This window comes from Elgaria multicarinata, chromosome 7, assembly GCF_023053635.1.
Source record: "Elgaria multicarinata webbii isolate HBS135686 ecotype San Diego chromosome 7, rElgMul1.1.pri, whole genome shotgun sequence".
NCBI classification, from domain to species: Eukaryota; Metazoa; Chordata; class Lepidosauria; order Squamata; family Anguidae; genus Elgaria; species Elgaria multicarinata.
This window is the reverse complement of record NC_086177.1, coordinates 115,961,184-115,983,890: the sequence shown is the minus strand read 5'-3', so window position 1 is coordinate 115,983,890 and position 22,707 is coordinate 115,961,184. Positions and strand designations below refer to the sequence as shown.

General features: G+C 50.6%; 1 protein-coding gene across 1 annotated transcript in view; it reads right to left on the bottom strand.

The window, feature by feature from the left end:
- The window catches only part of LOC134402019 (NFX1-type zinc finger-containing protein 1-like), a 31,016-nt gene extending 12,791 nt beyond the window's left edge, over positions 1–18,225 (bottom strand). Inside the window, exons 1-9 of the mRNA XM_063131386.1 lie at positions 16,831–18,225; positions 11,329–11,485; positions 10,790–10,915; positions 9,533–9,678; positions 9,136–9,270; positions 8,916–9,018; positions 8,178–8,343; positions 7,276–7,395; positions 6,413–6,567 (exon numbers count right to left, since the gene is read on the bottom strand). Of these exons, the coding sequence (XP_062987456.1) occupies positions 6,413–6,567; positions 7,276–7,395; positions 8,178–8,343; positions 8,916–9,018; positions 9,136–9,270; positions 9,533–9,678; positions 10,790–10,915; positions 11,329–11,485; positions 16,831–18,225 (2,503 nt within the window). The remainder of the gene's footprint in view (positions 1–6,412; positions 6,568–7,275; positions 7,396–8,177; positions 8,344–8,915; positions 9,019–9,135; positions 9,271–9,532; positions 9,679–10,789; positions 10,916–11,328; positions 11,486–16,830) is intronic.
- Between the last annotated feature and the right edge of the window lie 4,482 nt (positions 18,226–22,707).

Below are 22,707 nucleotides of genomic sequence, written 5' to 3'. Positions count from 1 at the left end.
GTTTTCTTGTATACCAATCAATCAAAGATTGATTGTAAAAGAATGCTGCTCCACTGGTAGACTTTCTATCAATTGCGTTAGCCCAGTCAGCATCTGCATAAACACAGAAATTTCCATCTTTGTGTGTAGATATTTCCAATTTGTGATTGATTGTACCTTTTAGATATCTCAATACACGTTTTACAGCTGTCCAATCAGTTACAGAAGGTTTTGTCATTTTTCTGCTTAAAAGATTTACAGCAAATGTAATATCTGGTCTACTTAGGTTTGCTAGATAAAGTAAACTTCCAATCACACTCTGATATTTCTGTATGTCTTCCATTTCAGTACTGTCTGTCTGATTTTGAAAATCAGTGACCATAGGAGTGGCAACAATTTTACAATTCTCCATGCTGTGTTCTTCCAGCAGTTTTTTAATTTTGCCACTTTGTTCAATCAGAAATGACCCTGTGTTAGAATCTTTTGAAATTTGCATTCCCAAATAACTTTTCACTGAACCAAGGTCTTTTAACTCAAAATGTCTTTGCAGCTGGTTTACAAATGTGTTTTTCTGTTTTTCTTCATTAAAAACCAGTAACAAATCATCTACATAAATCAGCAAATACACTACATTTGAACCATCCTGTTTTGTGTACAAACAATGATCAGCTTTGCTTTGTTTAAAACCCATTTTGATCAATACATTGTCCAGTTTCTTATTCCAACACCTTGCTGCTTGCCTCAAACCATATATGGATTTTTTCAATTTACAAACTAACCCTGGATTTTTAACAAAACCTTTTGGTTGAGTCATGTAAATTTCCTCTGTTAAATCTCCATATAAGAAAGCTGTTTTGATGTCAAAATGAAATACATTCAATTGTTTTTCTGCTGCAATTTTTAACAAAAGTTTTACACTTGAGTATTTTGTTGTAGGTGCATAAACTTCTTCAAAATCTATTAGATATTTTTGAGCAAATCCTCTTGCTACCAATCTTGCTCTGTAACGTTCCACCTGTCCTTTCTCATTTTGTTTTACTTTGAATACCCATTTACAGGTAATGGCTTTACGACCTTCAGGTAAAGGTACTAGCTCCCACGTTTCATTTTTTTCCATTGCTCTGATTTCCTCTGACATTGCTTCATGCCAGCCCTGAGCTTCTGTAGGTTCCATTTCCTGAATTTCCTCAAATGAAGTAGGTTCATAGGCTACTAGTAAAGCTCTATGAGAAACCTGTTTGCTTTGGTATTCATCTGAGTAACGAATTGGAGCTTTGCGTTCCCTTTCTGATCGTCTTGGCATAGTTACAGGCATAGTTTCCTCCTCTACAGTTTCTTCCCCATCCCTCTCTTGCTGAGATTGTTCAGGAATTTCTTCTGTTTCTCCAGCTTTCTGTTCTACAGGCAAACTTACATACTGTTTTGTTTCCTGCATTTGTTCATGAAAAACTACATCTCTGCTCACAATTACACTTTTGTGATATGGAGACCACAAACGATAGCCTTTTGTTTGTGTATCATATCCCAACAGTTTACATTCCAAACCTCTTTGAGCTAGCTTTCCTGGTCTGTTTTCTTTCTGAATATGAGCAAAACATTTACTTCCAAAAACTCTTATATGTGACACTCTAGGTTTTCTTTTGTAAAACATTTCATATGGGGTTTTTTCATGTACAGAGTGGTAAAGCCTGTTTAACAAATAATTTGAGGTGGACAAAGCTTCTGCCCAAAACAGATTAGACAATCCTGACTCTTTCAATAGAGCTCTTAACATGTTCTGCAAGGTTCTGTTTTTCCTTTCTGCAACTCCATTTTGAAATGGTGAATATGGAGCAGTAAGGTCATGTTGTATACCTTCATCACTGAGGAATTTTTTAAATTGGTTGCTAAGAAATTCACCTCCCCGGTCCGTTCTTAGATTAGCTATAGGTTCTTTAAATCTATTTTTACTCCACTTAACAAACGCTTTGAACTTTCCAAAAGTTTCACTCTTCTGTTTTAACACATACACAAATCCAAATCTACTGTAATCATCAACAATAGACAAGAAAAATCTGTTTCCTCCTTGACTTGTCTCAAAAGGACCTGCAAGATCTGCATGTATTAATTCAAAAATTCTTTTTGTTGTTCTCTCACTATGTTTTGGAATGTTTGACTTATGACACTTGGTTTCACTGCATACATTACATTCTAGATAGTTAGAACATGGTTTGATTTTCACCCCTTCACACAATTCTGGAATCTTAGAAATTATTTTATAGTTAGCGTGACCAAACCTTTTATGAGTTAAATGGATACACTCTTGGTGTGGTTTGCAATTGGCTATTGTTTTTGTTGTGACTTTGCTGGCTACAACTTCATTTTCTGTACAAGTATTAATTATATACAAAGATTCTTTCATTATTCCCTGCACACACACCTTGTTTCCCTGTTTTATAGTACAATTTTCTTCAGTAAAACAAACCTCATACCCCATTTCTGTTAACTGAAACACACTTAGAAGGTTTGTTTCTAATTCTGGTACATATAAAACACTTTGTAGTTCAACTCCCAGACAATCAAAATATACATTACCCACACCACAAATCTGGATTTTTGTTCCATTTGCAAGGGTAACACACTTTTGCTCTGAAGTAGAAGTTTCCAAGGTTACAAATGAAAGTTTGTCTTTTGCCATACTTATTGAAGCCCCAGAGTCCAAAAACCAAGGATTCATTGTCTCTTTGACTCTTGCTAGAAGACACTTCTTTGTTGATTCAGCTTCATTCATGTTGTTTTCTTCTCTCCACTTTGCTGTCAACAGCTTTTTCTTCTTGTTGTTGCAATCCCGCCTTAAGTGTCCTGTGGAACCACAATTAAAGCATTTCCTTGCCTTTAATGCAGCCACCACGTCAGAAGATTTATGGCTTTGTTGAAATTCAGCCACAGGATGTTTAAGGCTCTGTTGTTTTGAAGCTTGTCTTCTTTCATAGGTTTCCAGTAGTTTTCCAGCTACATACTCGAGGGTTAAATTTTTCTCCTCTTGACTTTCCATCATGGTGACAACCGCGTCGTACGATGAATCAAGACTTGACAAAATCACATAGACTTGGTGTATAGTTGTAAACTCCATCCCTCGTGCCCTGAGTTGATTGAAGAGTTCTCTCATGCTTTTCAAATGGTTTGACATAGACTCCCCTGGTTTCAGCTTCATTCCATACAGTTTCCGGGTTAGAATTACTTTACTGCCCGCTGTTTCTCTTTGATATACAGCTTGTAGCACATTCCAGCACTCTTTTGATGTATTCAAAAACTGAATGAAGGAAATTTGAGAGTCTTCCACAGCTAATGCAATAACTGCCATTGCTTTTGCATCGTCCTTAAACCATTTAGCATTCTGTGGATCTGCTCTATCTGGTGGATCCTCTGTGACTACATACCACAGTTCAGCCTGAATCAGATACATTTGCATTTTGTAAGACCATAATGCATAGTTAGAGTCATTCAGCTTTTCCAACAATTGATGTAAACCAGACATATTAGCTCCTGCCATTCCCTCTGCTTTAGGAATTGGTATCTCACCGTCCTCCTGCTCAGAGTCCTCCTCAGAGTCAGCCGACTGAGATTTTTCCTCACTTTGCAGCACTGGCTTTAGCTTGATGTCTTCCTTCATCAACAGTTTTCTGTTTTAGCAGACTCCTGGTTCTGATACTGCACCGTTCCCACCAAGTTCTGGTTCTTCTGCCTGGATTAGGCTGGCGTAGGCTTCCTGGACTGGACTGGGCCCATAACCTTTGTTGGGTTATTGTGCCAGAACTTTTCTCCTTCTGGAACTCTGTTTGTGCTCAGAAACAAACACACATCACGCAGGTCTTACACAGCAGAGCTGGTTTATTTCCTTCAGGCTTCTGTGCAGTTCAATTCAGATCAGTTCAGATCAGCACACTGAGGCATACACAGAGAGCAATGATCATAGAGCAGTGATCAGTAAGCAGTGATCAGTTCCATTTTACACAAGTGAGAAACTATATACACATCTTACACAATTCTTATCTACATTACATACAGCTGTGATGAGGCTAACTTAGAATCTTGGCAAGGTTCCCAGAACAGCCTCTATCTCAAGGTAATTACCCACAGATAGTCTTTCTCTGTTTAACCCTGAGATAGCCATACACACACAATTTTAATGACTAAGCAAGTATTTCTTTTCATATACTTAACAGTTTTAAAAGCTGTGATTGAGTTGGTAGTTCTCAGGTGTTCTGGAAGAGCATTCCAGGCATGAGGGGCAGCAGAGGAAAATGGACGAAGCCGAGCAAGGGAAGTAGAGACCCTTGGGCAGGCAAGAAGCATGGCATCAGAGGAGCGAAGAGCACGAGCGGGGCAATAGTGTGAGATGAGAGAGGAGAGATAGGCAGGAGCTAGACCGTGAAAAGCTTTGAAGGTCAACAGGAGAAGTTTATATTGGATTCTGGAATGAATTGGGAGCCAATGAAGAGATTTCAGAAGCGGAGTGACATGGTCAGAGCGGCGGGCCAGGAAGATGATCTTAGCAGCAGAGTGGTGGACAGAGACCAGCGGATTGATGTGAGATGAGGGGAGGCCAGAGAGGAGGAGGTTGCAGTAGTCCAACCGAGAGATAACCAGTGCGTGAACGAGAGTCTTGGCAGAAGAGACAGACAAAAATGGTCGAATCCTGGCAATATTATACAGGAAGAAACGACAAGATTTAGCTACTGCCTCGATATGAGGAATAAAGGAGAGCGAGGAATCAAATATAAAGCCAAGGCTACGAGTTTCCTTGACCGGAGTAAGCGTGACATTGTTGACAGTAAGAGAGAATGAGAGATGAGGAGAAGGTTTAGGAGGAAAAACAAGCAGTTCAGTTTTTGCCATATTGAGTTTCAAACGGCGATGAAGCAGCCAGGCTGAGATATCTGAAAGACATGCTGAGATACGATCGTGGACATCAGGAGAAAGTTCCGGAGATGAGAGGTATAGTTGTGTGTCATCGGCATACAGGTGATATTGGAGGCCATGAGATTGAATAAGTTTACCCAAGGGCAGCATGTATAGAGAAAACAGCAGCGGGCCAAGCACCGAGCCTTGCGGAACCCCTACTGAAAGGAGAAAGGAGGAGGACGAGCTGCCGTTAGCCGACACGCTGAAAGAGCGACCCTCTAGATAGGAGGCGAACCAGTTATAGACAGAGCCACAGAGTCCAAGGTCATGGAGGGAATCTAAGAGAAGATCGTGATCAACCGTGTCAAAGGCTGCAGTTAGATCAAGGAGAATAAGGACGGAATAATGGCCCTTAGACTTGGCAGTGAGAAGATCATTGGTGATCTTGGTAAGGGCTGTTTCAGTGGAATGCAAAGGACGGAATCCAGATTGAAAGGGATCCAGAGCAGAGTTACTAGAGAGAAAGTCAAGACAGCGAGAGTAGACCAGACGTTCCAGAATCTTTGAGACAAGGGGCAACAGAGAGACAGGTCGGTAGTTAGACAGAGAAAGTCGATCAAGAGTGGGTTTTTTGAGAATGGGAGAGACAGTAGCATGTTTAAAAGCAGAGGGAAATGAGCCAGAGGACAGAGAAGAATTAATGATGTGAAGCAAGGACGGGAGGATAGCGGGGATAAGATTAATAAAGACGCGAGAGGGAATCGGATCACGGGAACAAGTGGAAGGCTTCGACGAGCGCAGTATTGTAGACAGTTCATCAGCTGAGACTGAAGGGAACGCCGAGAGAGTTGCAGGAGGAACTGACAGGTGAGGAACAGGAGCTGGAAGCGGAGCAGAGCTGGCCAGATCGGAGCGAATAGTTTGGATTTTAGCATTGAAGAAAGAGGCAAAGTCATTGGCAGACAGAGAGGCGGGGAGAGATGGTGGATTAGGCTTCAGGAGAGAATTGAAGGATGCAAAGAGCCGCTGAGGGTGTCTAGCATTGCGGCAGGGTCTTGCTATTTACTGTTTTACTCTGTAGAGCACCATGTATACTGATGGTGCTATATAAATAAATAAATAAATAAATAAATAAATAAATAAATAATAATAATAATAATAATAATAAGGACATGCATGTTTTGGGAGGGCCTGTGCAGGTTTCCTTAGTTTGAATCTTTGTTGCTCACCCAAAAGCCATCTCCAGATGTTCATTAGCACAATAAGAAGGTGGAACCATCACCCATGATGGCAGCAGTCCCCAACCTGGTGTTCCCCAGATATCCTGGGCTGGGGATGCTTGGAGTTGTAGTCCAACTGCACATCTGGAGGGCGCCATTTTGGGGGAGGCTGGCTGAATGGAACCTTCCAGTTCGGAGGCTGCTCCCTTCTACTGGTCCCATTTGGCTTCCATTCTGCACCGCCACGGCCACCACCCATTCCGACGCTCCATCCCCTCCCACCCACCCCAAATTGCCAACTGCCCAGAGGAGTCGCGAGGTCTCGTCACCTGTAGTCGTCATCCCAACAACCTGGCTGCGCCTGAGGATCTTCAGGTCCCCCTGGAAGGACAGCGCTTCCAGCTGTGCTGCATCCTTCTCGTACGTCTCCAGCTTCTGCACCAAGGCCGCCTTCAGCTCGTTCTCATAGGCGGCCACCCATCTCCTGGAGCCGGGCAAGGGTGAGAATGCAGCATCTAAGTACAGCCGGGGGGGGGGGGCGTCTGTCCGTGGCTACCGCTGGGGGTTCTGTGGCGCTTCCACATTCAGAGGCCAGCGTGGGAGCGGCCGATTGCCTTCCAGCCCAGCCCATGGGCTCCCCAAGAGGCATCCGGTTGGCCACTCCGGGACGCAGGTGGCTGGCCGAGAGGCACCCTTGGTCTGATGCGCCAGCGGGGCTCTTCTGGTGCGTCTCCCTGAACCCCCAAGAGCCACCTGCCGGCTCCAGCCCAAGAGCAGCGGCGGGGTGGGTGGGGGGTGGACCGCTGAAGCCAGGGGTGGGCCACCTGCTGCCCCCCCAGGTGTTTGGGACTACAATTCCCACAAGCCCCGGCCAGCATGGCCAATGGTTAGAGGTTGTGGGAGTTGCAGTCCAAAATACCTGGAGGGCACCTGGTGGCTCACCCCTGGCTGAGGGTGAAGACGCCCCTCGATGCATCAGTGCTGCTAACGCTGAGGAAGGGGGCAGGTCTCGGGCCCTCCCCGCCCGGAAAGAGGGCCTGGGGTGCAACAAGCAGTCCTCACTCAGAGCCGGAGGATCTCCTGCACATCCCCAGAAGGGAGCAAGGAGGGACGGCTTCAGCTGGGGCTTCCCCAAGCTCCTCTCCCCGCCTGAACCCTGGGAGCGAGGAAGAGGTTAGGGCTAGGGGGCCACCTGTAGAGGCGCCAGCGGTCCTGCTGCCGCAGCTTCATGGTGTCGTGGATCTGCGCGACCTCCTTGTTGGACATGATGTCGCCGTCCTTCAAGTGCGCCAGCATCCATTTCTGTTGGGTGCTAGGAAAGAGAATGCGGAAGAGGGAGGAATGAAGGGCGGTGCCACCTTGGAGGAACGGTTCAGTCACGCTGCAATAGGTGCTGGGGCTTACGTCTGCCTGGAGCTTGCAACATCTTTTCCCCATGGCCTGAACACAAGAGCCCGGCTGGATCAGACTAAGCGTCCATCTTGTCCAGCATTCTGTTTACACAGTGGCTGACCAACTGGCCACGGGAAACCCACAAACAGGACCCTCCCACCCATGTTCCCCAGCAACTGGTGTCCATAGGCGTACTGCCTCGGATACTGGAGGCAGCACACAACCATGGAAACAAAGCCCTATGAAGAGAGACTGAAAGAACTGGGCCTGTTTAGCCTGGAGAAGAGAAGATGGAGGGGAGACATGAGAGCACTCTTCAAATACTTCAAAGGTTGTCACATAGAGGAGGGCCAGGATCTCTTCTCTATCCTCCCAGAGTGCAGGACACGGAAGAACAGGCTCAAGTTAAAGGAAGCCAGATTCCAGCTGGACATCAGGAAAAACGTCCTGACTGTTAGAGCAGTACGACAATGGAACCAGTTGCCTGGTGAGGTTGTGAGCTCTCCCACCCTAGAGGCCTTCAAGAGGCAGCTGGACAACCCTCTGTCAGGGATGCTTTAGGGTGGATTCCTGCCTTGAGCAGGGGGTTGGACTCGATGGCCTTGTAGGCCCCTTCCAACTCTGCTATTCTATGATTCCATGATCTCTGAGGCCTCTTCCTCCTCTATGGCTCCTTCCGCTGCGGCGTCTCTGGGCATTTACCTCTCCTCTGCAGGAATGATGTAGGCAAACTTGCTCTTGGGAGTTGCTGAAGGCGGAGATATTTCGCCTTCCACCTCGTAATCATTGTCGTCATCCAAGAACCGCTCATCCTTGTGGTACTGGAAGAACTCTGGGCTGTGGCCACGAAGACCGGACGAGGATCCAGCTGGGGTGGTGGTGGAACGAGACATGAGGCTGCTGCTGTCCGGCTCTGGTGCCCCCACCCCTCACCTTGGCAGAGGATCAAAGTTTTCGGAAGCTGAGCCTTCCTATTGATGGGGGGGCGGGGGGGGCCTCAGGCAATTCCCAGGGGAGGGGCTGCCTTCATCCTGTTCTCTCCCAGTTTTCCTGTGGGCTGTGATGGGGCTGACGGGGCAGGGCCCAGACTGCCGTATCCACCCACCCACCCACCCCCAGTAAAATGGTATGGGGAGGGTGGGTGGGGGTCTATGTCGTTGGCTGGTGATAAGACCCACCCCCGAAGCCACGCCCTTCCAGGTGCTACCGAACGCCGCTTGGCCTGAGTCGCCCCCAACGTGCTGCGTGCCGTTCTCTTGATGAACCCCCCCCCCCCCGGGGATTCAGCAGGGGCGGGCGTCCCGCCGGCTGCAGGTGGCCCTCAGAGGCTGCTTGTGCCCTGGGAGCCCAGTTCTGCTGGGATGTGCCTGGAAACCATTGTGGAAGGGCGGCCCCTTAAGCCGCGGACATCCGCCTGGCCCCTCTCCAGGGCGCGGTTACCTGCTCCTTTCCCGTGGCGCATGTGGTGGCTGGGGCTTTGTCTCCTCGGGGGCTGCACTTCCTCTCGCGGGGGGTAGATATTCAGCCACTTCAGCATCCCTCCCTTAAAGAGAGCACCGAAAGAGATGCATGCCGGAGGCACCTTCTGGGCGGTCAGGGCAGGGCCTCCTCCCTCCGCCAGGAAAGGCCTGGGGCCCCGGAGGCGCTTCCCCTTCCTTACCTCTGGGATCCACAGGTTGTCGTCCTGGATCTCTGCCTTCAGCTCCTGCTCCGTCAGCAGGCCCTTGGGGAGCAGCTCCAGGACCTCCGTGCAGTAGGCAATGCTCTCCTTCTGCCGGCGCAGCTCCTGCAGCATCTGGGCAGCAACCACAGGAGAAGCGCTCGTGGGCCTGTTTTCGGGAGGGGCCCTGCAGGGAGCGCTGCCAGGGACACCCCACCCACGCGCCCAGGCACAGGCCACGGGCGCCTCCGTAGCAAGCAGAGGTGGCAGGAATGAGCAAAGGGCATCCCAGCCACGCTTCTCCTGCAGAGCCCTCCCCCCCCAATGGTGCCCCCCAACGACAAGGCTTCCAACGGCCCCCAGCCCTGCAGCGGGTGGCCGCACGGGAGGGATTTACCCGTCCAAACTGCTGCTTGTCTCTGGTCGGCAGCAGGCCATGAAGCTGTTGCTTGCGCAGATTCTTCAAGGAGCACGCCGCCACGGCCTCACTCTTGCTCCTGCCCCCGATGCGCACCACCCCTGACGGGTGGAACCGGAGGATTCCTGGGGAGGGAGTGGAGACGTGGCCTTGAGTGCGGATCGTGCTGGGCAGCAAAGGGCTGCATAGAACAGGCCCCAAGCGTGCCGGTCGTGAGAGGAGGATGGAGTGGCAGATCTTGGCCCTCACCCACCCTGGCTTGGCCATTCGCTTGCAGGCTGGCAAGAGCCCGGCTTTGGCTCTCCAGACCTGCCACGTTGCAGGTCAGCAGCGTGTGCAGAGTTTGAAACTCTGGGCCAAATGAGAGGGGGCATCAGGATGGGTCCTGTGGCCGCTGCTTGCAGTGGGGGCAAAGCTCCCCTCTCCCCACCCACCCCCGCACGCCATCTGCAACCACGGGGTGGACGGGGCATTCTGAGCATCTGAGAATTCACTTAAGAGAACCTTCAAGTTCCTGGTCTGCATGACTGTACATGGGGGCCGGGGGGGGGGGGGAGACATGAAAGCTGCTGTGAGCCAGGAAATGTGTGGGGATTTGGGGCTAAGTAGCTCCTCCCCCCCCCTCCCTGGCTGGATGAGATGCCCTATGCTAGTTCTCTTGAAAGGACAGTGTTGGATGAGTGCCCCAGTCTACAGATTCCAATGAACACCGCAGTGGAGGAGGCAGCTATTAGCAACCTCAGGTGGCCAAGGAGGCTCAGGACGGGGGGGGGGGGGGCAGCTGCTCCACTATTTGCTGCAAAGGCGTGTTGTGTGGAGGTGCTGAGCCCCCCTCACCCTGAATTCTGGCAGGTCTGGTCTCGCCTGGAGCTACTGGAGAGGCTTGCTTCGCCATGGTGGCGAGTGCGGAGCAGGCTGGGGGAGGGAGGGAGGGGGGCTGCTTCGTGCCCATCCTACAGAAGCGGGAAGGCTGGCAAGGAAGGGCGGATCCCGCGTGAGGCCATTCTGCTTGGTTCCCATCGAAAGCATTCTCTCCTGCCCCCCCCCCACGATTTCGAGGGGACCCCGGTGTCCCTCTCTGCCTGGCTCCCACCCAGCAGTTCTTGCGTTGGGCAAAGACACCCTTGATCCTGGAAGTGTCGCTTCCCTGTTCCAGGCGCTCTTGCCTTGCAGAGGCACACCAGGGCCAACCAAGGTCTCCTAGGCAGCAGCCCCGAGCCTGTGCGCAGCATTTACCTTCGAGAAACTGGTCCAGTGCATGATTTGTATAACATACGACCAGGCAGGGTGCGTGGTCCTTGTTCCAGAGGGCCGGATTGTCCAACAGGATCTCCAGAAGCTTCAGCCCTATGAATGTCTTCCCTGGAAGGGAACCAGAGGCTGGTGTCCCAACGTGGGTGGAAAGGGAAGCCCCTCCCTCCCTCCAGCCCCACAGGGAGGCCAGACAGGCAACAGGGTTTGGTGGTGGGCAATACCCACTCGCCCCCCCCCCAGAAAAGCAGCTTGCCCCCCTGGGCTTCCATGCTGAGATGTGGCCACGTCAGGGCCACCTTGCAGTGGCAACCTCTGACACGTGCTTGCCTGTCCCACGAGAGCCCCCTCAACCGTGGCGTGTTTCACTGGCAGGAGGGGGGCTGCAAGGAAGACACCCCCTCCCTGCGTCAGTGGGCCCCTTGATGCTGCCCCCCCCCGGGCAGTGACTGAGGGATGCCTGCTGGGTGGAAGGGTGCAGGGGGGCGTGGGGTTGCAGACGTTCTTCACAGCATGGCGCTCACCTGTCCCCGGTGGGCCCTGGATCAGCGCAAACTCTGTGCTCAGAGCCATCCGGATGGCAGAGATCTGAGACTCATCCAGGTGTGGAAACATCTCCCCAGTCCAGAGGTGAGCGCAAAAGGGGCTCACGGCAGCCAGGTCCACCAGAGGCACCTCCACCTGGAGCCAAGAGCCACAAGGACATGTTAGCTCTCCTTGGCCCTGTGGGCCTTGATCTTGCAAGCAATAGCTCAAGGGACTGTTGCTGGGACAGGCCAACCGTGGTCTGCCCCACTGAAGTTGCACGCTATGCTGCCTCCCCTCAGTGCTGTGGGGAAGGGAGGCAGCCCCTAGGGAGTGGGGCCAGGGGAGAGCAAGGGGGGAGGACACACCCTGTCAGTAAAGTGGCTGCTTGCGTAACTCCCCACCCCCAGCACCTGTGCTCTTAGTAAGTCCCACAGTGTCCCCAAACTGAGGGCCCCTTCTGCTTGCTTGGGCCCCAGGGCTCTAAGCAGCCGGTGACTCCAAGAAGCCCTATGAGGAAAGACTGAAAGAACTGGGCAGGTTTAGCCTGGAGAAGAGAAGACGGAGGGGAGACATGAGAGCACTCTTCAAGGACTTAAAAGGTTGTCACACAGAGGAGGGCCAGGATCTCTTCTCGATCCTCCCAGAATGCAGGACACAGAATAATGGGCTCAAGTGACAGGAAGCCAGATTCCGGCTGGACATCAGGAAAAACTTCCTGACTGTTAGAGCGGTACAGCAATGGAACCAGTTCCCTAGGGAGGTTGTGGGCTCTCCCACACTAGAGGCCTTCAAGAGGCAGCTGGACAACCATCTGTCAGGGATGCTTTAGGGTGGATTCCTGCCTTGAGCAGGGGGTTGAACTCGATGGCCTTGTGGGCCCCTTCCAGCTCTGCTATTCTATGATTCTAAGCCCACTGCCTGCCCTCCTACAAGGGCTCTCACCAGCCCTGCCTCAGTTTCCCCAGGACGTGCAGTGAGCACACACTCCCCCCCCCCATCCCGGCTGCTCTGCCAGGTAGCCTTGTTACACTATAAGAATGTAACATGTCTGGCTAACAAGCATTCATTATATTTCATAGGGGTGCTATTCTGAATTGCCTGTATATGCTACCTGTACACGATCAGTAACAAGAGCTGTGCGTACATGTTATGAGACAGGCACGAGTAATGGCATGGATTCTTGGAATCCAAGGGAGGCTGCTGCCAGTGGGTCACTTGGGTACCAGAAGCAGAAATCTGTTCAGTGGAGATTCCTTCTTCTAGGTATTACTGGCGTCAATACCAGGCCTGGCTACATTGAGAATAGCAGTATGGCCCGGTCAAAAGTCAGGATGAGGTCTTTGACCTTGTGAAGGTTATAAAAGGCGAAGGTCAGGTCTGGTTGCCCAGAGAGATCCTGGGAGACTGTGGCCCTTTCTACCCCTAAGGGTTATCCCGGGGAAATGGAGGGATCGGCCCTGCCTTTTTCTGGGATCTCCTGTCCGGCATTTGGATGCACAGGAGCGATCCAGGGACGAGCCTGGGGGAAAAGGCAGGTGTAGAAATGGCCTGAGGTGTCTCCCCAAGAGGATCACCTGAGCTCTGCCAACCGTGCTTTGCCAGACAGATACCTACGAGATCTTCATGGCGACCTGCTTTGTTGGTCAAGAGGAAGAGAACGTCAATTTTGCTAAGGAATTATTATTATTATTATTTATTTATATAGCACCATCAATGTACATGGTGCTGTACAGCGTAAAACAGTAAATAGCTTCTAACCATCCGGATTGCATTGCGTCGTTTGTTATTCCTCTAATACTGTTTGAGCAATCTATGCATATTTTGGGGTACACCAGCCTTCCCCAACTGGAGGCCCTCCAGACATGTTGGGCGGCAAGTCCTGGCCATGCTGCCCGGGGATGATGGGAGCTTTCTGGAGGGTGTCTGGCTGGGGGAAACTGTGATACATCATCGCTGGATCCGCCTTGAGCCCTCTGAGGCCACGCTCGGTGCCCTGGGCTTCTCTAACTAGAAATAAAATAAGCTTGCTTAACATTAAAAAAAGGACGTCTTCCCTATGGAAACGTTTTTCTCTTGCTCACCTTCCCAATTAAGTGAGGGGCTTCAAGTCCCTGCCCAGGCCGGAGAGAGTGGGCCGTGTTCTGAGGCACCGACTCAAAAAAGAAGTGTGCCCCCCCCCCCCAGATTGGGGTCGAGGCAGGGAATGAAATATTAAAACAAAACAAAAAGATTGGAAACTGGGGGGAGACAGTGTGAACTACACAGCTGCAAGAACACAGAATGAGTTCATAAAGCCGTGTGGTCAAACTTCGGTGGGGGAGGGAAGATGTGGTTGTGAAGGCCGTTCTCCGTTTTAGCAGATGAAACAGCAGGTATTTCTGGCACAGAACAGCTGTCTCCAGGTGTAAGAGCTGTGGAAGACAGTGATGGGGAGGCACCTTTTCCAGGAGGAGCGCCTTGGGATCCTTTCCATCTCAGGCCAAGCTGCAGTAGGCAGAGCCAACCCAATCTTACTGGCTCGTTCCGATTTTGGACTCAATCCCAATAAGTTTGTTGGACAAAGATGTGACGGCTATTCAGCCATGGCAGGGAGAATGGTGGCACTCAAGCAACGGTCAGGACAACCTGTGCTCCGGCTACCTTTGCCCACTGCTCGTCCCACACACTTAATCTCACTGCAACTGAGCTGCACAGCGAAACTGATGTGTGAAATACAGAGGGCACAATAAAAGCCATTGTAACTTTTTCCATGGCAGCGTTCAAAGACGACATCTAATACCCAACATGCCGAAGGTATGTGAAACACAGTGGACTCAAAAAATGCAAGAGCACCCGTGCGTTTTCAGAAAATAACACAAGTATTATGCCACAACTCAAGCAATTAGCAGGATCAAGCAATACCAAGATGAGACAACTTTCGCACCAGTTGTTGTGGGCGTTACGGACATCAATTTTTATTAGCCCTATGTAAATAACCTTATTTGCTAGCCCTCAACTTTTACTAGCCCTACAAACCCAATGAAGAGAGACTGAAAGAACTGGGCATGTTTAGCCTGGAGAAGAGAAGATGGAGGGGAGACATGAGAGCACTCTTCAAATCCTTGAAAGGTTGTCCCACAGAGGAGGGCCAGGATCTCTTCTTGATCCTCCCAGAGTGCAGGACACGGAATAACGGGCTCAAGTTAAAGGAAGCCAAATTCCGGCTGGACATCAGGAAAAACTTCCTGACTGTTAGAGCAGTACGACAATGGAACCAGTGACCAAGGGAGGTTGTGGTCTCTCCCACCCTAGAGGCCTTCAAGAGGCAGCTGGACAACCATCTGTCAGGGATGCTTTAGGGTGGATTCCTGCACTGAGCAGGGGGTTGGACTCGATGGCCTTGTAGGCCCCTTCCAACTCTGCTATTCTATGATTCTATGATTCTATTTGTCTTGTGAACTTAAGCAAATATTCTCCAGTGCTACAGTCAGTCAGCTGAGCTCTGCCAACTGTAAAGTTAGATGTAATGGAAATGAAAGCACATATAAAAGAGTTGCTGAGAATAATGAAGCTACTGAGGACACCGGAGTGGATGAGGAACTTGAAGTGATTATGGGTTTTGTAGCCTAAAACATCTGGCATCTATTAGGTTCGTAGAATCATAGAATAGTACAGTTGGAAGGGACCAACCTGTTTACTGTTTGCTGAAACTAGGTCCGTTTCAGACGTACCACACTGCCGAAAAAGAATTTCAGGCCCATGTCAATTCCATTCAGGAACTGTACAAATCTGAAAATGTCGGGGATGACTCTGCTACTTGGATGATGATGATGATGATGATGATGATGATGATTAGAATTTGTATCCTGCCTTTTTTTCCTCCAAGGAACTCCAAGGCGGCGTACATAATAATCCTCCTCCTCTCCACGTTATCCTCACAACAACAACCCTGTGAGGTGGGTTGGGCTGAGACTCCATGACTGGCCCAAAGTCACCCAGTGGGTTTCCATGGCCGAGTGGGGACTCGAACCCGGATCTCCCGACTCCCAGTCCAACACTTTAGCCACTACACCACACTAGCAACAAGACATACCAAAGAGATCCACCCATCATTGTATGGCATATGCAACGCAACCTTTGCTGAACGACTGGAGCCCACCAAACCATTCCTTAAAATGGCCGCCCTTAGAGAACTTCCCTCCCGGCTCCAACATGCACAAATGAGTGGCCCTTTGCGCAAGGTGAAGACACGGCTACGTTCGACAAGGGAGGATCAACTTGTTCAGTGTCCACAATTCAAGAAGGACGCAGACAAGCTGGAGCGTGTTCAGAGGAGGGCAACCAAGATGATCAGGGGTCTGGGAACAAAGCCCTATGAAGAGAGACTGAAAGGACTGGGCATGTTTAGCCTGGAGAAGAGAATTGAGGGGAGACATGAGAGCACTCTTCAAAGACTTCAAAGGTTGTCACACAGAGGAGGGCCAGGATCTCTTCTCAATCCTCCCAGAGTGCAGGACACGGAATAACGGGCTCAAGTTAAAGGAAGCCAGATTCCAGCTGGACATCAGGAAAAACTTCCTGACTGTTAGAGCAGTACGACAATGGAATCAGTTGCCTAGGGAGGTTGTGGGCTCTCCCACCCTAGAGGCCTTCAAGAGGCAGCTGGATAAGCATCTGTCAGGGATGCTTTAGGGTGGGTTCCTGCATTGAGCAGGGGGTTGGACTCGATGGCCTTGTAGGCCCCTTCCAACTGTGCTATTCTATGATTCTATGATTCTATGATTCTATAGAGGACCCACCTCATGAGGAAATGTCTAAAAGAAGCCACTGACCATTTCGGCCAAGACCCTCAAGGACTCCAGTTCTTGTTTAAAGAATCATCTACTTTGTGTTACATTTTCCTTCACGTAACGGACAGACAAGCATGAACAAGGAAAGGCCGGCCTGGCTCCAGTGAAATTCAGCCTGAGGGGTTTCCGTTTGGTTTAGAGGCCGACAGTATGGTTGCTCCACGGACATAGCGAAGCTGCCTGCCTTCCCCGTGCCTCACGCTGGTATTGTGAGCAGGACAAAGAAAGCCATTTGTCATACGTTCTGAAATGTATACTGCCTGCCGTGGCTTTTCGTGGCTTCTCCTCTGCACCAGGTGGGAGGGGTTCAGTCATATAAAGACTGCAAAGGGCACAATAACCTGGAGTTACGAGAAACAGACCTCCCCCCCACCCACGAATTATTTCTGTGGACCCTCCTGCCCACCCCTCCCCTCCTTCTGCCCACGCACCTGGCTGCAGCCCTCCTCTGCTCACCCCCTTTCTTCCAGCATTCCTGATCAGTGAGAAGAAGTTGAGGAGAAAGGGGGGGGGCAATGAAAGGAAACAGCCCACCCACCCCCTGCAAAAAAAAAAAGGTTTGAATGGGGTGGAACAGGCCTCCTCGGACAAGACTCCCCACCCTCCCCAAATGAAAGGTGTGTTGGATTCCTACCCCCAGATCCCGCTCCTGGATCTCGCTGTACCTACCTCAGGATTGTCCTCGCCAGCAAGAGCCGCCACAGCCGCCACTTTGGCCCTCGGGGGATGCAGAGCACGGACGTCGAAGGCCGCCATGTCCCCCTCCAGGTAGGAGGGCCGGGAGATGACGCGGTCACACTTCACGATGTACCTGCGGAAGGGCACGCAGGCGTCGTCCAGCTCCTGAAGGCCCTCCAGCACGTGCCGGTAGGCTTCAAAGAAGGCCGGGGACTCCACCATGGTGAAGCTGGTCCTGTGCAGGTGCTTCAGGAGGCGGCCGTGGCCTTGCTGGATGTCCAGCCACACGGTCCCACGGAGGAGCTCGCGCACGTTGGACCTGGCCACGGTCCCGAACAGCACGTGGTCACAGTCGTTGGAGATGAGGCAGACCAGGGAGCCAGTCAGCAGCCGCTTGGAGGAGAAGGCCGCGGGGCTCCGTGTGCCGCGGAACTTGGCCAAGTACGTCACGCCGGCCGGCGAAGTGCCCACGTTGACCAGCTCGACGTTTTGATAGAGCCGCAGCTCCCCGGCCGGCTTCTGCGAGCCTGAGAACAGGCTCCGGAGGGTGAACTGAGAGGAGATGCCATCCCTGAGGGGCTTGATCAGGTCTTCACGCAAGAGGCGGAAGTGGGTGTCCAGGTACTCGGCATCGCTCTTGTATCTGCCTGAGAGGATGTTGGGTTTCAGCTTCCGGGAGGGCTCCAGAAAGATGTCCTCTGGAGTGGGGAAGACGGGGATGAGGTGGAAGTCCTCCCTGCCCGCCGGAGACACCGGGCCGGACTCGCCACAGTGGCTGAAGGCCTTGTCCAGCAGGCTCTTGGTGTCCCATAGCCGCTTCTGGCTGATCCACGTGAACTGGAAGCCACGGCTCTGCAGCCTCTGGATTGTGGAGCAGAGGAGGTCCACGGGGTAGCAGAGCAAGCTGTGGGCCTGGCCGGGAGAGGCCTCCAGCAGATGGTGGAGAGCGGCCACCGCGTCCCCCATCACCTCCTGGGATATCTGCCCATCCTTGCACCGGAAGGTCTCGAGGTTGGCAATGAAGCCCAGCAGGCTCTGGAGCAGAAAGGCCGGCTGAAGCACCAGCTCCAACACAGGCTGGGCCTCCTGGGCCTCTGTGGGCCCCTCCAGCACCTGCCTGACGGCACGCAGCACCGTGTACACCTTGCCAGGAGCCACCGCTGGGCTGCCGAGCGCCCTGGCCAGCTGCAACTCGTGCCTCTCGAAGAAAGCCAAGAGCTGCCTTGGGCTGCGGCCGCTGAGCCTCTCCAAGTCTTCAAGGATGTCCCAAGGGGCCTCCGGACTCCTCCTGGGCCCGGGCTCTGGCGACAGCCGGGGGGCTTTGCAGGGCGGCGGGCTGGACCTCCTGCCTGGCAAACGGCCCCAGTTGCGCTTCAGGCCGGACATACTCCTCCTTCAAGGTAGCAGGGTTATTATTATTATTATTATTATTTATTTAAATAGCACCATCAATGTACATGGTGCTGTACAGAGTAAAACAGTAAATAGCAAGACTCTGCCGCATAGGCTTACAATCTAATAAAATCATAGTTGGTGCTTGGCCTGCATGGACACAGGCAAAAAGGACCAGTGGGTCACAGGCTGGACTTGACCCACCCCCTGCAGCCCCTGCCCAGCTGTAAATGCACAGAAGCCCCCATAGTTTGAGCAGCAGAACAGCTCCGGTTTGACTGGGCAGATCAAGGAGTTGCCACACACACCCTCCTCACCCCCACAATTGGAGCCATGTTGGCCAGTAAAAACCGTGGGGTGGACTAGGCTCCCCCCCCCGCCCCATCCCTGCAACCTGCCAGGGGCCATCGCCTGTCCCTTGCACCCACCTGGGCCACTCCATTTCGGCATGATCCACAGCACAGGCGCCCAGGATTACTTTCCTTTGGGGCCTTAGTATTTCCTCCTCATCTCCTAGTTCTCCCTGGCTCTTGATTCCAACCACCGCCTGGGGGGCAGGGGGGGCCCTCTCTGACCCAGCCAGACTCTTTCAAGTCCCCTGTCGGAAGCAAAACCCACCTGCCAGCCCCACCTCACCCCACAGTGCCACGGGCTGGCCCTTGGGTAGCCCTGCCGGGCCCTTTGCACTCGTGTGCAGGCTGAGAGAGAGTGGGGCTGGGCTGGGCTGCTACTCTCACCCCATGAATGACACCACCCTGCGGCTCCGCAGCCATTCATCCCAGATTCCCTGAGCTGCGTTGCTCATCTTTTGCCAGCAATCAGCAGAAACTTTATTAAGGGCTGTCTGTGGGTCCATCCTTCCAGAGAAGGCCGCGTTGTGTGTGCAAAGAGCCCTTGATCAGCTGTGACTTCAGATCCCAAGAGACAGATACCTAAAGAGTCATCTGGTGCCAGCAGCAAACCTAAAGGATGTCGATAAAATCACACACCTACTGTCAAATAATTTAAGGCCTGTTATGATAAGCACAGCTAGGTTTGCAGTAAAAGCAGCCCAGATTAGAAGAGACTTAGGCCACAGCTAGACCTAAGGTTTATCCTGGGATCATCCAGGGTTCGCCCCTGCCTGAGCACTGGATCCCCTGTGAGTCACCTGGATGAACAGGTTTGACCCCTGGATGATTCAGGAATAAACCTTAGGTCTAGCTATGGCCTTAGAGGCCAACTGCTCTCCTTAATGATCCTGTGCCTCCAAACATCTTTGCTCCCCCTTCTGAATGTTTATTTTAATTACCATTTTAAACTTATGTATTATACCGTGTGTGGCAAGTGGGCTTCACCTTTTATTGGAAATACAGTATTGATTGTATAATTTTATAGAATCATAGAATAGCAGAGTTGGAAGGGGCCTATGAGGCCATCGAGTCCAACCCCTGCTCAGTGCAGGAATCCACCCTTTAGGAAATAGAAACCAAAGGCACAGTTCCCTAGGGAGGTGGTGGGCTCTCCCACCCTAGAGGCCTTCAAGAGGCAGCTGGACAGCCATCTGTCAGGGATGCTTTAGGGTGGATTCCTGCATTGAGCAGGGGGTTGGACTCGAGGGCCTTGTAGGCCCCTTCCAACTCTGCTCTTCTATGATTCTATGATTCTAAGGTTAGTTACAGATGCTCAGCTTTAATAGTTTCACTTTTAAAATATATATGATTCCTTTCGACAACAAAACGCTGCTTCTTCCCAGGTAGATGTGCAGCAAAAGCATCAGTCAGCAGAAGCAAACTCCGTTATCACCCCATGGGACAAATGATTTCAGTGTGCTCAAAACACAAGACCGCACCGGTTCAGGGTGTTTCCTTTTAATCAGGGTTGGGTGACGGACGTTCACCTCCTCTCCATTTTTATCCTCACAACAACCCTGTGAGGTAGGCTGAGTTGAGAGTCTGTGACTGGCCTAAAGTCACCCAGCAGGTTTCCATGGTCTAGTGGGGACTAGAACCCAGATCTCCTGACTCCCAGTCTGACATTTTAGCCACTGTACTGTTAATCTGGTGCTTAAAGGGTTAAATTATGCTGCATGAAGAAGGCTACTTCAGGTTAAATATGGATGATTTAATCTGGAACGTTGGAATGGCTTGAGTGAGGGTTTTGGGGAGATTTATAAGACCCCTTAAAAGTCCCCAGACTCATAACTGAAAGACCCCCAGAGGTATATTCCAGACCCCTGAGCCATGGGCATGAAGACCTTGAAGTCTGATTTTATGTTAACTGATTTCATGTCATTAACTAAGACTCTAGCTAAGACTTGCAGGACTGTCTTTGAAGAAAAGGGGAACGGGGAAACCACAGCGGACTTCTCAGAGCACGTTCAAGGCCACGGTGTGCCAGGAGAGTGTGTGAGCAAGCGGAGAGAGAGAACTGAGCAGGTTCAGACGTCCACTAGGAGGAAAACTCCTGTTTTGACATCTCGTGGTGCGCACCTGCTGACAAGAGCACGTCCTCACTCGAAGTTGAGTGTGGAAAGTCATCATACTGAGCAAACGTGACACTTGGGAGGAGGTGTTTGGGCGGATATGACCAAATATGTCCGAAGAGGAACGTGAGTTCAAAGAAGATGTGCTAGGCAGAAATACGCCACACAAGATAGGACGCCCCTATGGCAGCCATGTTTTCTGGGCCCCATGAGTATAACATGTGTAGCTACAGCAAGCTGCACGGGGCCTATGTTCCCCGTATGCCTTGGGGCTACGGGATCACAACCAAAACAGTGTACCTCTGTATTTAAGCTGGTTATCTATACCCAAATATAGGAGGGCATTTTCCCTAGCAAGGCTTAATGCTATGCCTTCTAGGGTAATGGAGGGCAGATTCGGGAAAGTTCCGCTATCAGATAGATGCTGCCCCTGTAACAACGAGGAGGTGGAATCTATCTCCCACATATTATTCAACTGTAGCTTCTATCAGGAGGCAAGAAAAGCCCTTATCCACCCTTTCACGCAACGATTACTTGGATGATCGTCCGTGAGCCTTATGTCGGTCCTTTTACAGGCCCAAGATAACCATACCACCAAAGAAGTTGCTAAATTTCTTAATCAGGCAATCCTTACCAGATCAGTTATGGCGGCAGGACTTCCTTTTGCTTCTAGTAAAGAACGTTAAGGAGGCTTCATGCAATCATACTCTGTTTTAATTCCATGTATTTAAAATATTTATTATGCGTTTTCGTATGTTTTATTGCTCTGTTGAATGTAATAAAAGGAATTGAGTATAACGTGAGATATTGGGGAGGGGGAGACACCTAACTTCTAATTGGTGAATGGGTGGTCTAATCACTTATTCATGCCATCTGTGATTGGGAGATGGTGGTCTCAGAACTCATTGGGACCCCCACCTTTGGGCCAGAACAAGGGTACAAAAGCACAGGTAGCAGAGGCTGCAAGGCAGATTTTGTGTTTTTATTTTTCCTTCTTCAACTTCACCTCTGAGTTTTGGATTAACGGAACCAAGGTAATTATGAATCTCTTTATACCTTTAGACTTTGGGACTTAGAATATTTTTCTGAAGTTGGAACTTTGAGTATTTCTAGACTTTAATGACTTGGAGTTATTTTTGAAGCTGGAACTTGGAATTATTTCCAAGTCTTGGATGTTCTCTTTCCCTCTAACTTCTGCTTTTATTCTTCACATGCCCAGAGGAACTTAATAATGCTTCAACATAGCTTTTGATTCAAATAGTGTGCAGGAGGAAGAATAGGGAGGGTTAACTACTATGTTTTAGTATAGTCGAAAGTGTTTCAGTTTAGCTTTAAACCGCAAGTAGTAAACAGAAGCTAATGAAGAGGAGCCATAACAATGCTAGAAGCAGAAGCCGTTATCTTATTAGCTAAGTTTGTAACACCTGCTTTGGCAACTGCAATTCTTTTACTTAATCTTGTATTTGCATTTCATTATCTTTTTTTGTAACCACACAGAGAGAGATTGTATGCTTATATAACCACCTTGCCACTTGTTTAATTTTGCAGTTTTTACAATAAATAGATTCTTATTTACAATCATGTCTGTGGTGACGCTTGTCGGCTGGGATTAAATGATTGTCTGTTTGGATTACCACTGGTTACCCACCGGGGTGTTCCAGACCCATTTGGTGTAGGTTCTGAGGTTTAAAAAGGACCAAATTTACATATACCACACTGGCGGAAAGGTAGGGTGACCCTATGAAAAGGAGGACCGGGCTCCTGTATCTTTAACAGTTTCATAGCAAAGGGAATTTCAGCAGGTGTCACTTGTATATATGGAGAACCTGGTGAAATTCCCTCTTCATCACAACAGTTAAAGTGCAGGAGCTGTACTAGAGTGACCCGATTTAAGGAGCCCTGTCCTCCTTTCCATAGGGTCACCCTACGGAAAGGTCACAATGGTCTTACAGGTGTGGAGCCTAAAAGTCCTGCCTCCCCCTGCTTTGCGGCTGGTACCTACCGGGTCGTGA